Source organism: Rattus rattus, chromosome 6 (genome assembly GCF_011064425.1).
Source record: "Rattus rattus isolate New Zealand chromosome 6, Rrattus_CSIRO_v1, whole genome shotgun sequence".
Classification (NCBI taxonomy): Eukaryota; Metazoa; Chordata; class Mammalia; order Rodentia; family Muridae; genus Rattus; species Rattus rattus.
In genome coordinates, this window is record NC_046159.1 from 54,913,990 (window position 1) to 54,930,058 (window position 16,069).

General features: G+C 52.2%; 1 protein-coding gene across 1 annotated transcript in view; it reads right to left on the bottom strand.

Annotated features, from left to right (window-relative positions):
- Fgd5 (FYVE, RhoGEF and PH domain containing 5) overlaps positions 1-16,069 on the bottom strand; it is an 88,649-nt gene that overhangs the window by 47,193 nt on the left and 25,387 nt on the right. Inside the window, exon 2 of the mRNA XM_032906081.1 lies at positions 4,208-4,337. Within this exon, the coding sequence (XP_032761972.1) occupies positions 4,208-4,337 (130 nt within the window). The remainder of the gene's footprint in view (positions 1-4,207; positions 4,338-16,069) is intronic.

Sequence of the window (16,069 nt, forward strand, 5' to 3'; positions counted from 1 at the left end):
TCTTACAGAACTAAGCCGCACACAGCCCAGCTGGTACCGAGCAAGTGCAGAGTGCTCATCAAGCATGCTGGGGTTGAGGAACATGAGTGAGGGCACAGGGAAGGGGCAGATGGGGCAATGTGCAGGAGTAAGCACCCAGCAGGTACACGCCTGAGCTCCAGGTCTGTGTGAGGACTTACGGGAACCACCGGGGTTCAGCTGGCCATGAACTTGGGGAAGGGGTAAAGGTGGCATCGTGAGTGGAAGGACTGGTCAACCTGGCAGGAGCTGTGGTGTGGGCGAAGGGCGCCTGTGAGACCAGCCTTGGGAGACCTTTCAGCTGGGAAGGGCTTGGCACTTAGGGAAGTGTGGCTAGGTGCAGCCTGTGGGTAGGAGGCAAAGGGAGGAGACATGAGGAGGTGCTGGCTCCTGGCTGGGCATTGGTCTCCTGGGAGCTGGTATTTTGCCTGAAAAGTCCCTGTTAGCCTGCAAAGCACACTCATTGTTGGGCAGGCTGGGCGCACTGGTCTGTGGCTGGTCTTTTACAGCAGAGCTATTTTTGTCTTCCTAGCTTTTCCTTTCTTCCTCTCTCCTCCTTTCCTTCAACCTACACCCTTTGTGTGTCTGAGTAAAGGAGGGTGAGACCAGACACGGGGGTGGACCATCTGGACTTGCCTTCCTGTCCTGTTCCTGCCCCCAAACATCTGGGAAGGGTGGAGCTCACCACTGTACCCCCAAACCTCCCTTCTGGGTCTCCCCAGGAGCTCCTACTAAATGCTCACCTCTCTTTAGAGGTGGTCAGGGCCGGGAAGCCTGCCCCTGTCTTGCCTCCTACATAAGGCTGCACAGGCCTGGAAGGGAGGTGTCTGCCCGTGGATCTAGAAGGTTCTCTGACCTCGGGGGGCACAGGACAGGGAACAAGGGAGCCCTCCCGGGACTTCCACACCACCAGCACAGTGAAGAGTGGGAAGGTGCCCCACGTGAAGGCTTCCCTGTCTGTCACCACCCACAAGACCTCGGGCCTTTGGGAACGTGAAGCCAGGCCAGAGTGGACTGCACAGCCTCTGGGAGCAATGTAGCAGCACACTTGGAGACCAAGCACAGTCTCAGCTCCTAGGAGCTTCCCTGGAGGGAAGGATTTTGTTCCTGGTGCTGAGGATGGAACCTAGGACCTCAAGCAGAGGAGAAAAGTATCCTCTCCCACTGAGTCACGCCCCAATTCTGGAAAGTTCTGTTCTTGGGTCTGAGGAGGTGAGAGGGAAAGTCACCATAATGCTGTCAGGTGAACAGCAAACACATCGGAGACTGTAAACGTTCTCCACAGTGTGGTGGACAGCACATCTGAATAGTGGAATATTATGTAGTAAGGAAAATGTGTGATTCAGAGCTCTGCGTACGAATGTGGGAAGACCTCCGAGGTACTGTGAAAAAAAAAATCAGTGATCTACATGGAAGAAATGGGGGTGGGAGTTCTAGAAGAATGAGTTCTGTGAGAGTGGAGGAAGGGGTTGGTTTAGGACCTCAGGGCACAAGCTCCTGTCTGGAGTGACGTTGTGCACAATGCGCTGTACAAGGGAAATGTAATTTGCTTGCTCAATTGTTTGCCCTTCCTGTGTACACATGTGCTCATATGGGTGTGTGCATTCGAGTACTTGTGTGTGGAGGCCAGAGGTCAAACCCCGAGTACATTCCCTGACCTTGGTTTTTGACACAGAATCTTTCACTGAACCTGGAGCTCACTGATTTGACTGGGATGTGAGACTAGTGAGCTTCAAGGATTAGCCTGTCCCTGTCTCTGTGCCAGGAGGGGCTGGGTTTATAGACACATGCCATGGCAGCTGGCGCTTACACAAGAACCAGGGACTGAACAGTGTGACAAGGAAATTATCCACTGGCCCCTTTCCCCAGTCTAGGAAAACCTTCTTTAAAGATGACTTCAACTCTGGTATATCTTACAAGCCTCACAGGAGCAAAAGCCTGGGGATGCTCAGATGAGAAGGCTCTGAAGAGGGAAGAGGTCTTCTGCAAGAGCCCAACCCTTCGGCTCTCAGAATAACAGGATGCTCCTTGCCTGACTTGGCCTGGCCTTGGCTGGCCATTGGGTCTATCTGGTGTGACCCCAGCCAGACCAGCCAGGGGTCACTTGACCTTGGCAACCATCAGTGTCTTAACTGTCCTGATCCAGTGTCACTCTCCTGAACTCTGATCTCTGTGTGCTCTAACTGCATGACAGGCATTGCTCTAAGTCTCTTGGCCCCACCTGTGCAGCCACCCTGGAGCAGCAGCCATGATTATCAGCTCAAACTCACAGACAGGAAACTGAAGGAGGTAGCAGTCAAGAAGTTGTCTGTTACTTTGCTGGCAAGGGGCTGGGTTTGAACCAATGCTTGGTCCCGTGCTACCCTGCTTCTGGCCTCTGAGTGTACATAAATGCCCAGGGCCTTAGGTCTTCACTGTTCCTCTGTGTCCATGCCCCTGCTGTGGGCTCTAGCCACAGTCTCACATCTAGTTTGTCAGACCCTCCTGTGACCAGCACCTCTCATTTTAGAGATGGGGAAGCTGAGCCAGGGTGACACATCTGGAGGAGGAGCAGCACGGGGCCTGAGTGGCAGCCACTCGTTCCAAATCCCCGCTTTTGGTCTACCTCTGTTTCCAGATCCCATAACACTAGAGATTCCCAGGAAAACCGAAAGCCTCTCTAGTAGGTACCAGCAATGTGAGGTTCTCCTTTCTTCCAGCAAGTAGTCGGGGTTCTTTTAAGGGGAAGAAAGTATGGAGGGAAAAACCATACAAACCAGCCAGACCTGTTTGGACCCCGAACCCTTCAACTACCAGCAGCAGGGTGACTCTGGGCCAGTGGTTTGATCACTCAACCTGTGTATTCAATTTTAAAGGGGGGAGGGAGTTGGCAATGCCAGTTATGAATCTCTGGGGCTGCCCTGTGGCTCAGCAGCGAAAGGAAGAGGGAGAGGCAGGGCAGAGGCAGGAGGAGAACCAGAAAGGACAGAAGGGCTGTCCCTCATCAACTAGGGCTGTTGAGAGCCAGGATGATGGAGGGTAAAGCCGGATGGACCAAGCAAAACCAGCAGGGCAGGGGCAGGAGGAGGCAGGGCAGGGGCAGGAGGAGGGATGAGAGAAGCAGGAGGAGGCAGGGCAGGGGCAGGAGGAGACAGGGCAGGGGCAGGAGGAGACGGGGCAGGGGCAGGAGGAGGGATGAGAGAAGCAGGAGGAGGCAGGGCAGGGGCAGGAGGAGACAGGTCAGGGGCAGGAGGAGACAGGGCAGGGGCAGGAGGAGGCAGGGTATAGGCAGGAGGGGGGATGAGAGAAGCAGGAGGAGGCAGGGCAGGACAGGGCAGGCAGGACATAGAAGTGAAACACCACGGATAGCCTCCTTCTTGGGACTCCTGCACAGTTTGGCTGATCACTTTGGGGAAATAGTGTTCAGAGACCCAGTTGGATTTTTGAAAGAAGTCAAAGTCTAGCTACAAAACGAACGAGTTCACTTCTGAGCCCCTCAGTGAGAGCCAGGTCCCAGCCCAGCTCCTGCAGTCACCACTCTCTCTGGCACTGAAGAGGCTCAATTGCATTTGGAGGGGACATGAGGAGAAAGGGGAGCAGACTCGGGAAGGGCTCCTGGGGAAGGTGGTTAGACAATGGCCATGGCTCCTGCAGATGGCCAAGGCGGAAGCCACCTGGCTCCTGGGGGGCATGGGGAGACTGAGGAGCGGTCGGCCACTGCTAGCACCTCACGGAAGGTGGCACCACTTCCATCTACACTGATAGATAAGCCACACCATGAACAGCTCGGGTCTCCACTAGGACAAGGGTCACTCTATGTCCCTTCTAAACAGCTTTCCACTTTCTTTTCCTGCCATAAACCTGCTGCTCAGGGGGACAAACCCAGCAAGCGTCCTGCACTCAGTTTTCAGTCGACGACAGTTTCCCCATTCTCTCAATTCCCACCTCACAGAGGACTGAGGTCTGTTATGGAATCTGGATCCATCTTGCCCCTTAGCATGCAGCTCCACTCCATCTTACCCACAAAGACTTTGGAAAGCCCCAAACGTCTTCCAGCAGTAAGTGTTTCCAACCACACTTCTGAGAGCCTCGGCCACTACCCAGTGATGGAGGAGTGGCTGTAGCAAGGGGTATGATCTTTCCCATTCTCTCCACCTCCTCATCTCTGCCTCCAAATCCTTCCCTAGACCCTCACCTGGGGGTGTCCTACCTTGTGTGAGAGGCTGGGGTCTCTTGAAGCATTGTCCTCCTCCTCTGAGCTTCCCTGTTCTTCGTCTGATGTGAGGTCTTCTTTGGGGGTTGTTGAGATGGGACAGACCTTGTAGGGCTCAGTGTAGGCACTAGGCAGAACAAGAGAGAGGGTTAGAGTTGCTTGTCCGGCTCATTTCACGAGCCCCCGATGAACTTGGAGGGTGACCCAGTGCCTGCTCCTTGCCGCGCCCTGGCTACAGCAATTCCCGTTCAGTATATCAGACAAGTCAGGCTCTCGGTGGCCCTGGTCCCTTTACACAAGCTGTCTAAGACAACCCCAAGTCCTTGTCAGGTCCAGGCAGGCTAAGACACCGAGGGAAGACCAAACCAATTTAGCCTAAGGTCAACAGAGGCTTCCTCCAAAAGGCCAGACCTGTCTTTCCTTCATTTCAAAATGTTAGATGTGGGTTTCTTCTTTTGAACTATGAGAGCAGACAGTGTCTTTTGCCACAAGCTTCCTGCTAAGGCACAGGAAAGAAGACCCCAGACCAGGTCTGTTGTATGCTGGAGTCTCTCTGCATCTGCCCTCCTGTCTGTTGTGGCAATGTGGTTGTCTGTGGTGTAAGAAAGATGCACAACAATGTAGCTGAGTCCAGGTCCTGCCTTCCAGAGCCACCTGGGCAAATGTGTAACCATTTGTCTCTATCCTACAAGTAGGTGACAGGGAGTCTGGATCACTCCCTCTTAGAGGTGGCCATGGATGGTCCTGCAGAAGTCTATTGTATCTATACAGGACCACTGGTTATCAACAGTGAGGGCAGAATTGGTCACCTAAGCTTCTGGACCCTCATCACGGCGCACAGGGCAAGGCCAGGCCTTCTGTAGAACATACCAGGGAAGAGGGAAAATCTCCCAGCCCACTTTTCAAGCATCAAGTTCCTCCCACATCCATGTCTCCACAAGTTCCCTGAGTCCACTGGGGCCTCCATCACAGCATCCGTGGGATAGACCACCTCCTGCCTCAATGTCTGACATCTGATTCTATCCTCACGGTCCACCTGTATTCTCCATGCACTGATGAGACCTTGAAATTCACTCTGGTCACATGACTCTTGTCAGAAACTCTTTGTGAAAACTCGGACATTGTCTAGACTGAATCCCACAGCTTAGCCTGTCCTCCATGATCATGCTGATTAAGACATTAGGCAAATCTGGGGAAGGGAGGCTGGGGCAGTGGGTAAAGTGTCTGTCATGCAAGCATGAAGACCTGAGCTCAGATCTCTGGCACCCAGGTAAAAGCAGAGGAGACCAGTATAGCCCCAACACTGGAAAGATGGGGTGGTGGCTCAGATAGGTAACCCTGGCGCTCCCTGGCCGCTAGCCTGGCCAAGTGGACAAGTTTCATGTCAAGCGAAAGAGCCGACGTTGAAAAAAAGCTAAGGTAGAGAGAAAAGGGGGAAGACTCAGGGGCCAAGGCGGGTGCTTTAATTATAGCACTCAAGAGGCAGAGGCAGGTGGATCTTTGAGTTGAAGACCATCTGGGTCCACATAGAAAGTTCCAGGCCAGCTAGGGATACACAGTGAGACCGTGTGTGTGTGTGTGTGTGTGTGTGTGTGTGTGTGTGTGTGTGAGAGAGAGAGAGAGAGAGAGAGAGAGAGAGAGAGAGAGAGAGAGAGAGAGAGAGAGAGAGAGAGAGAGAGAGAGAGAGAGAGAGAGAGAGAGAGAGAGAGAGAGAGAGGCCGAGAGAGCGAGCCCTTGCTGAGTTCTGGACTCCACCCACACCCATCCTCTACACACACACACACACACACACACACACACACACACACACACACACACACACACACACACGAGCACATGCCCACAGGAACATGGTAGCACATGAGAAGGGGTATGGAATCCCCCAACACCTGCCAGCTTGGCTAGAACCCTGGCTCTATCACTTTAAGCAAACAACTCCCTTTTGTGTCTTGACTTTTTCTGTTTTCATCTGTAAAATGGGTGGGAAGTAATGCAGGGGTCCAGGCTGCTCTGAGGACTGATGAAGAAACCACACAAAGGCCCTCAGCAGGGTGGTGAGAGCATTCACTAGATGTCAGGATGCTGCCCCCACAGCCTGACGGCAGCAGACGGATGCATTGATCAACCTAGCCCACTGGAATAAAGAAACCACTGCTGGCCCATCCTCATATTGGCTGGCACCTCATCTGCTCTCTGGCCTTCTCCAGGTAGCTCGGAAGCAATAAAAATGGCCTCATCTCTATAACTCCATGCTGGGAAAAACAGTATGAAGGTCAGGTGGTCAAGTCAAGTTTGGTGACCAAGAGGTCTAGAACCCACACAACAGGAGGGGGGGTCTCCATGAGACCTTAGGCGAGTCACTCAAGGTGACAATCAGCCTCAGCTGTCTGCTGCATCGGGTTTGGAAGTGCCAAGGAGACGTGCACTGCACACTGTTGCTTGTGTCTGAAGCCTTTCAGAGAGGATCAGTGAAGGACTAGAACCACTGCGAATGTGGGCAGAATCATCACAGAGGCTGAAGGCTTAGGGGGACAAAGAGGGAAGATGAGGCCAGCCTAGGGAGTTCTCTGTCTCTCCTTCATAGATATCATGAGCTGTTCTTCCCCTCCATGACAGGCTGAAGCATATCTGAAGCCAGGAGCCACGGCCAATAGTTTCTCCCTTGAGGCGTTTCTGTCTGGGGTCTTGTCACAGCAGGGCAAAGCTGACCAATACACTCAACTTGTTTCCAGTCTGTCCAGCTAGGGTCGGTGGGCCCCGTAGGGTCCCGTGAGAGCATGAGGGTGGAGATGGCCACTTTCTAGTATGAAGGGGGTCCTTCCTTCCTAAAGGAAGAGCCACCTTTAACTTCCTCTAAGCTGTGTCCTCCCTCTGTGTCCATTTCGAGTTTAAAGAGAGCATGACAAGCTGCCCAGAGCCTGTTACCTTAATCGACCCAATGAACAAGCCCGAGCCTTTCCGGCAGCCCAGAGTTGTAAAAAGCCGTGTCTCCTCTGTGACTGGGCCTCCTCCCGTCCAACTCTGACCGTTAGCTTCCATCTCTAACAACACGGTCTAAAGGGCCTCATAACTTATCAGAAAGCACTCCCTCTTGGGAACTGCTAGCAAGCTGGAGCCCACAGTCCACCCCAGCTGGAGCTGGACATGTGTGACTGAGGCCAGAATGTGCACCTCTTCTGGCCAGCCTGTCAGGGAGGGGAGAGGGCTGAGGTGGAACACTCTGCAAGCTGGAAAACTTGAGATGGTGGCAAACTAGCAAATGGGATGACGGGGACCAGTGCAACAGCTGGGAGATCCGAGGAGAGGACAGAACGGAGGGTGGGGACAAAGCTCAAAGCTGGGATTTCCAAACACTTGGCCTTCACTTCTGAGCCTGTGCCTCCCCAGCCCACAGCAATTTTCTCAGAAGGCAGACAATTCCTCTAGGGCCTGTCCAGGTGCCCTCTTCTACTAGGAACTCATTTATCTCAGGTCCTACCCCCTCAAACAGCCACTGAGACCTGTCATCTCCATCTCTGAATGGGACAAAGCACAGAGAAAACCTGAAGATGTGGGAAGAGACTTAAGGATGGGCCTGCCATCAAGCCAGGGCATGAGTAACTATGGCTGGCACACCAGGCCTCAGTTTCAACAACTGTATAATGGAGGTGGAGAATGGACAGAACATGCAGAGTCAAAGACCCTGGGCTGAGGCCAGCCTGCAGGCATCCCAAAGCCTGGCCTGCCTGCTGCAGTCTCCCATCTGCAAGAACTCTGCTCCATTCCTCCTGGGAAGAACGCCCCTCCATGCCTGGGGTCAGCCAAGGGGTAGATAGCCTTGCAACGTTTCCCAGAAAAGGCTCCAAGGAGAGGCTTTTTAGAGAACTGGATTTCCATTTCTTGGTAAGTAAAATCAAGACATCTTGCTCCGTAACCTGTGACGTCTCCGCCAAGACAGCCCTGGGGGTGGGAGGGATTGTTTCCCACTGAGGACAGCTTTTCTGACATGTGACTCACGGACCATGAATTTTCCCTACACCAAGCACGACTCAGTGCTTTTTAGTGTGCTCAGAGGGCTACTTACCTGCCACCATGCCTAATGAGATGAAACCGTTATCACCTCCATGCCCTTTAACTGTGCAAGAGGCCCTGACGACCTCTAGCCTACATTCCCTGTTCTAAAGCTCATGCCAACAGGAGCCACCAAATGAGGACGTCTGCATCTGGCCTCTCTCTCTCTCTCTCTCTCTCTCTCTCTCTCTCTCTCTCTCTCTCTCTCTCTCTCTCTCTCTCTCTCTCTCTCTCTGTAAGGTGTGCTGAGGGCTCACCGGTCCTGTAGTGGGCGTCAACCCTTCACTTCTTTGCATGGTTAGATAATATTCCATCGAGCAGACAGACCATCATCTGGAATGTCTGGGTTGTTCTGTTACTAAGGCTTCTGGGAATACTGGAGAAGCAGTTCTTAAGCAGCTACTCGTGTTTTCTCTAAGCTCTACGTACATGTGGGACAACCAGGCTCACGATGACTCTGTGTTGTGAGATTTTAGGGACTCCAGACCATCTTCCCATGGTTTTACATCCCTTCCAGCTCTGTGTCCAGGTTCCTCCCCATCCTGGCAAAGACTTGACGTAATTGGTCTTTCATTTTAAAGGGAATTTCCAAGAATTTTCAATCATTGGACTCGCTCAGCCTTCTCTCACCCCACACAAATCCCGTAGTCTCTTCTGGCCAAAGTGGGGCGGTGATCATTACTGTGGCCATTAAGGTTTATTTTTAGATAATACACGAGGCTTGAAGTCTAGTGACATAAAACTTTTTAAAGACATGCAGAGCTCATAAAATGGCAGACCAATATAAAGAAGTGACATTCTAGAACAACCCACAGGGCAGAGCTGTGAGCCTGCTGATCCAATGATGCCTTGGGATCCAGCCTGGGCAACCTCTTCTCCCATCAAGTGAATGTCCCCAGAGACCCTAGGGTTCTTAGGCTGGTGCTCCTAGGAGGTGTGGGACCTTTAAGAGGTGAGGCCTGGTGGAAAGAAGTTACACTAATGTTCCCTTGAAGAGGACAGTGGGACCCTGGCACTGTCCTCCTCCCCTCCCCTTTCCCTCCATCTCCAACTGTGAATGCAGCTTGGCTCTACCTTATGTTCCGGTCGTGATGTTTCCACCACAGGTCCAACTCAGAGGGGCCAACTGACAATGGGACTGAAAGCTCCAACGTTGTGAGCTAAAACAACCTTTTTCTATGTATAAAGAGATTCACTCAGGCATTTTGTTACAGTGATGAAAGCTGATGAACACATTCAGCTCAGGGCACTGGTGTGGGCAACAGATGGGGGTTCCATTGCTGCTCCTTTCAGGCTACTCTGTTGGTACCTGGGCCTGGCTTAGAGAAGTGGGCCGGCTCAGTGGGAAACAGCAATTTATCCACAGAGATGTGTGCATGCACAGTGTTCTCAGCACCTGAGCAATACCTGCTAAGGCCCATCCTGCAGAGGTGAGAACCTTGTGGAGCAGACTCTGATGCTGGTCCCCAGGGCCACTGGATGTCTAGTCTGGAGGTGAATGCTATAGAACCTGTTTGCCTCAGATCAGACCTGATTTTGCCACTTAGTCCAATAACTAGGGAAGATACTTAGTCTGCCTCCCTGCCTCAGTGTCCTAGTCTGTAAAGTGGGGGTGGTAATAATACTCCCAACCCAGAATTCATGTGAGCACTGACAGCAGGGATATACAAACACAGATGGCTCAGGGAAATATCTGGTAATTTTGTTCTGCTTCAGTGTGACCAGAAGGCCAGGCTGAACCATGAGACAGACAGAGCTCTAAGCACTGACAGACTGGCTGCTAGCCCTTCTTCTGCCACCAGCTTGATAGGTGACATCCTGTGGGCTTCTTACCCTCTCTGGGCCTTGGTTCCCTCAACTGTAAGATACTAAGCCATTCTTCATACTGTGTTCTGTCATATTTTTCTACCACACTTGTATATGTTCCTGTGACTGTCATCAGTGCCATTAAGGGAGGAATCAGGGGTGTGTGGTGTCTCTGTTTCCCAGAGCAGGTACCCAGCAGACTGTTCTGTTTCAATTACCTGACCTGATTTCTCCAACCCCTCAGGCAGGGCCCTGCTGTCTGCCTGCACATACAGTACAGAGCTAGGCACACTCTGGGAGGTGTCCATGAGCTGGGTATTATCCCAGCATCTCTATCACTTCTGCTGGGCTCAGATCGCGTGCTGCTGTTCTGCTAAGAGCACTATAGCCCACTACACCTCCATGGCTAAATTGTTACTTTCCTACAGAACCTAACCTCCTCTGACTTCAGACACAGAGGTAGGGGAACATCTGGAACGGATTTGCCTCTCTAGGTCCCATGGGTGCTCTGACTGGAAACTGGAAGGTCCTGCTGTCCTCTTTGGCTTTCTGCACTAACCTGGCCCAGAGCAGGAGGAAATACAGACACACTGGTCTATCATTCTAGAATAGCCAAACCACAAAGAAGCAGGAAGGGTGTGAGCGATTCCTCTCGCTCTGGCAGCTGGAGAGGATATCGTGGCCTGCGATGGCTGCAGGACACTGCGCAGTCCATCTGAAGCCTCTAGGAGCCAGGAGAAGGGTGGCTGCCAGGTCACTGTGGAGGCCAGAAAGCCAGTCCCTCCTCCACAGCACAGCGGGTCCCAGCTGCAGCCTGGGAGAGGAAGAAACTGTATTCTGAGCTCTCCCAGGTGCCAGGTAACCCATGCCAGGCAGCCAAGATGAAATCTTTCAATAAAAATAAACAAGTATAGCATCTCAGCATGTACACATGTTCTCACCTTTAATAAATGGTATATGTAAGTGTATATATGTATATATATATATGAAATTTTAAAAATAATCCCTTAATGATTTATCATGGGTATTTGATCTGCACATCTTTTCAATACAGCCATAGAGCCAGAGTTGTTTAAAAGTGTTTCAGAAGAAAAGAGTTATGAGAGGTAAGGGGATCTCATGGGAGGGCATGGCTCAGAGATGTCCTCAGGAGTCCTTCTCTCCCTTCAGGGCCCTCCCCTTGCAGAGCTCAGCCTCCTCAGGGCCCTCCTCTCAGTAGAATCCTCCACTCTGGCACCTGGATGCCACTCTCAGCTGGGGAAACCAAGGCTCTGTTCAGGGCAACCACTTGCCCTGGCTGTTCCATGACAGCCCCGTGCTGCCCTGTGTCTGCGCTCATCCTGCTATCAGCCTCTCAGACATAAGCTGGAGCAGCAGACATACAGCCCGACCTCTTCACGTGGCCCATTATTGTCTCTTCTGTCTTGGATAAGAACAGGTGCCTCGGGCAGGTTGCCCATCCTGCAAGGTATGACAACCTGGGAGGTGCTAGGTTACACAGCAATTGGTACAAAGAGGGCAGGAGCCTGGGCATGGGCCTGACACACAAGAACACAAGAGTCGCATGGCTGGAGCATGACAGCGAAGCAGAGACATAACTCCATCACACAGACTGAATATGTTGAGAGGCAGCCAGAGCACTTCCTGAAGGCACAGCTTGAATATGCTGTGACTCGGCCCAGGAGGTCAGGTGACTCCAGCAGGGCACAAGCTCTTGTTCTAAGGCTTATTGTTCTGCCCCTGAGAATGGACCAAACCCTGGGAACTGTTTGCTGATGAAACTCCTCCCACCTACCAGGAACAGCTTACCAACTCCTCCAGGAAGCCCTCCTTAACCAGATTATCCTGATGAAACTTAAGGGCTGCCCAGCTCACAGGGCTAGCATTGCAGGTCAGCATACAGTCTTACTTATCTACCCTTTCCTCTATCCACGGTAAGGCAAAAAATTGAAATCTACCAACCCAGATCCCCCATCTACCACGCTCTGCTCCTCTCAGCAAGCCTGAGTTCCACAGCACCTCCCACCCCGCAACACACACAGAGCATCTTAGGTTCTCTCAGCCTTCCTTCCCACAGGGCTCTGAACTCTCATTAGTGCCTCATGCTCAAAGCCCACAGTCTCCTGCACTCACCAGATGCTCAGTAGGCATCGGCTCACAGGGTATCTCATGAACCACACACAGCTGCTGCCCTGTGCCCTTGGACACTCCTGCACCACAGCCAGGGACGCTGTGTGGTGCTCGTGGCCTCCTGGAGAGCAGACAGCAAGGTGAAGCCACAGCCTAGGGAAACACATCTCCCTCCACTTCTCCAACACCTCAGTCTAGGACTGACTGGGGGAGGGGGGTATACCATGTCCAGTAGAAGCATAGCTTAGTCAACAGAGAAGGGCAGTCCTGGGAAAGGCAACCTGAAGGTCCAGAGGGAGGGCACACAGTCTAGATTGTAGCAGGAGATTCGGGTGAGTGTGGAGGTGGGGTGGAACTCTGTGCGCAGCTCAGGCCCTTGCCTTTGTAGCCAAGGGAGGCTTTGGCCTGGACACTGATCCTGCCATATTCTAGACCCAATGTGGGTTGTGACAGGAGAATAAGAACAATAACAGAAACCACCCCCAACTCCCCAAAAACAAACTAAGATTAAATGTGGATGAAGCAGCTTGCAGAGGAAGACTGGATGCCCTTCCTTACTCTTATGTCATCGAAGTAACAGAGCATGTGCAAAACTAAGTCCACAGAATATAAATTGGAGGGGAAGTGGGGGCTATTAAAAGACCGTAGAGCCTATGTTTTGGGTGCTCCTTCCTCAGCCTGCTTCTACTCATGGGTGTGTTTTTCTTTTCTTACTATACTGTCTCCATCTACCTCACGACTACCTCGGAAGACATGAGTTCTCCATCTCTCTCCTTGGCGGCTGCTGGGATTTCCACATTACCTGGACTGTTTCTCTCCTAACTAACAAACTTGTCCACGGGCTTCCTTTTCATATTCCTAGACTATTTTATTAACGAGACTTAGACCCCCTAAAAGGCGACCTCTGTTTCCATGGCAACGCCATCATGTTCTAGCACTCTGACCCTGGAAACCTGGAGAGCAGGCACAGAGGGAAGAGGTTGAAGGCTGGCCGAGGTCTGGGAGTGTGGGAAGCAAACTGCTGTATCTTAATTCAAGCCTGGCCCCAGACATGATGCTTGTTTTTTTTTGTTTTTTTGTTTTTTCTCTCATTTTTTAGAGAGGATATCTTGTAGCCCAGGCTAGCCTTAAACTCTCCATGTAGCTGAGGATGGCTTTGAATTTCTGATCCTTCTGCCTCTACCTCTCCAGCAGAGGATTGCAGGAATTTGTTACCATGCCCAATCTGTGTATTGTCAGGGGTCCAACCCAGGGTTTCCTGCATGCCAGGCAAGCACACTCCGACCCCAGCGTCATTTCTCTTGCAACACAGCACTGGGTAATCCAAGTAGCTAAGGCATTGTGGTGTTTACTCTCAGGCTCTCGCAAAGCCTCTGTTCAACGGCCACCAGACCTGTTTTAGGCTTTTTAAGGTTTGTGGATTGTTTTTGCTTTGTTTTGTTTTTCAAGTAAGTTTCCACATTCACACCCACCTCAAGGAACCTCTGAGGCATGAAGCCAACCTCGCCCCTCAGGTGCTTGGGCTACACAGAGCTGACCCTGCCTTGCCCTCTAAACAGAATAGGAAGGCAAGGCCCAGGACCAGGGGCACAGGAGGGTGCACTGTTGGGGAGAAAGATGAGTGTCCTCTGAGGAACTTGGGTGCTGTCCTTTCAGAATCAAGAGGCATGGAAGAGGTTGGGCTGCTTGTGAAGTTGGCTTTGTCCTTCCAGAATAACAAAAAAACTTCGTCCTTGGGGTGGAAGAGGGGCACCCCGCCCTGGGCTCCAGCACCTCCAGAGCTCAGGGTGACTGCTTACCCTTCCTCAGTCTCCCAGGCCTTGTCCTGCATTTCCTGTAAACACTGACACTTCCTCCCATGGGACTGGCCTGGCAGCCCCCGGGGCCACACCCAGCTGCCTGACAGAGCCCAGCACACAATGGCTGGCTGGGGCTCCAGATGGCCACTCCTCATCCCAGGCCTATCCAGGGATCCAGACCAATACTGCCTAACAGCCCGTGAGCTCTGACAGGGGACAGCAACCACTTTAAAATGTGTGTCCGAAACCTGTTGTGGACAGCCCTGTTCTAGACATGTGAGACAAGCTTCCTCACCTTGGTGATGGCAACATGTGCCTGCCTTGCTTACTATGTCACTGTGAGGAGTTAGTTTACTAGAATTCTGGATTTTAAGAGTTAAGTGCAAGCTCATAGACACAGGTCACCAGGCTGTCATCCTCCAGGGATTGGCTAGTAACCTCACTGGAGTTCACGGTCTGTGTAGGCTGGGAGGTTCTCTGCAGTAACTCACCCAGTGACCGTGGACAACTACATGTCCCTGCTGTTTCTCTACTTCCTCTTCTCCAAACGGAGTCTGGAGTCCTTGCCCTGCCTTCCCGGGAGCTAATGAGAAGTGTACAGAAAGCTGGTAGGAAGCTCATATCTGTGCGCTGCTGTGTAGAGATAACTAGAATTCCTAAGGCCACCACCAGCCTCACCTCCCCTGCAGAGCCTGAGACCTCCTGAGTACCCTGGTAAAATAGGGCCACTGAGAACGTCTAGGCTCTAGTCCTGGCCACCACACACCTGCTTGGTTTCACCGTTCCTTATGGCTCTGGGTTGGACAGAAGCTTCTTGCCCTATCACCAATGTCATGATATGGACCTGAGGCAGTTCACTAAGTCTGGTCCCCTTTGACTTGTCTTAGGCCCTAAATATGGGCTGAACAGTCTAAGAATTGCACAGTACTTTGCTACTTTCAAACATTTTCATTTCTGCTGATTCTCCTGGCTGGAATATATGTCAGGCACCATCACTCCTAACAGAAGAGCCAGAGAGGCCTGCATAAATTAGACCAGGACCCAGATCTCTGGCCAGAAGCGTCCCCCTGTGTTGGGGAACTCCTATTCCCTGCCTGAGCTTTGGAGAATCCTGGACAGCTGAGGGTATATTGGGCCATTTTTCCTATATTCCAGAGGAGTCTTGGGGGCATTCCTGGGGCCTCCAAGGCTGGGCATATGGAAGTAGTTATGAGCTGTGTGGCTAAGGCTGCTTTTTTTGGTCAATAATTACTTTGAAATATGGGTTCTGAGAATTCAGCAACCATGCCAGCTGGCAGGGTCCTTGCCCCACACACCCAGGACAGACCATGACAATACGAGGCTGGGAAAACCACCCATCCCATAGAGAGCACTCTGGCTTGTGATGAAAGAAAGATCAATGAGCTGAAAACAGAACCCCAGGGCCATGCCTCCCTGAGCCTCGCCGCCTAGGGCCATCTTTCCACCAGACTTGGAAGACCCCAAATCCCACGGGAAACAGTCTCCTCACTGTGAAGATTGCCCCATGCACCCAGATCCAACTAAGGAAACCAGTTCAGTCCTAGCTTGACTCAGAGAAAGCTGTCTGAACAAGCCCAGCGCATGGGTTGGGAAAGCCTCCCTGACAGAAAGGTACTCGAATGTAAAACAACAGGATGGTGGTCCTGAGTTTCCACCCCAAGCCCAGCCCCATCCTGAACCTCTCTTCTGCCTTCTGAATGCCACTTCCCAAGGTCTACCTCAACCCATGTCCACCCCTGCCCAGTGGGCTGCCACTCCTCAAGATCCCACATTTCCTCTTTTACCTCGGAGACCCTCAGCCCTGGGATCACTGCACAGCCCAGGCTCTGGGTGACCTTGCCTAGAAATCTGGGATCTGAACAGGAACCATCTTAAGGTAGTTTTCCAACTATCGTCTGGGCTGGCACAGCTCTGCACTCTGCCCTGAGTGATGCCAAGGGACCAAAGATTGAGGACACTTCTGGTAAAAACCTGTCTTCGGGTGCCCCCAATGCTAGCTGTCCTGATAAACCCCAACTGCGGTTGGAAGAACCTCGTAGCTTCCTACCAGTCT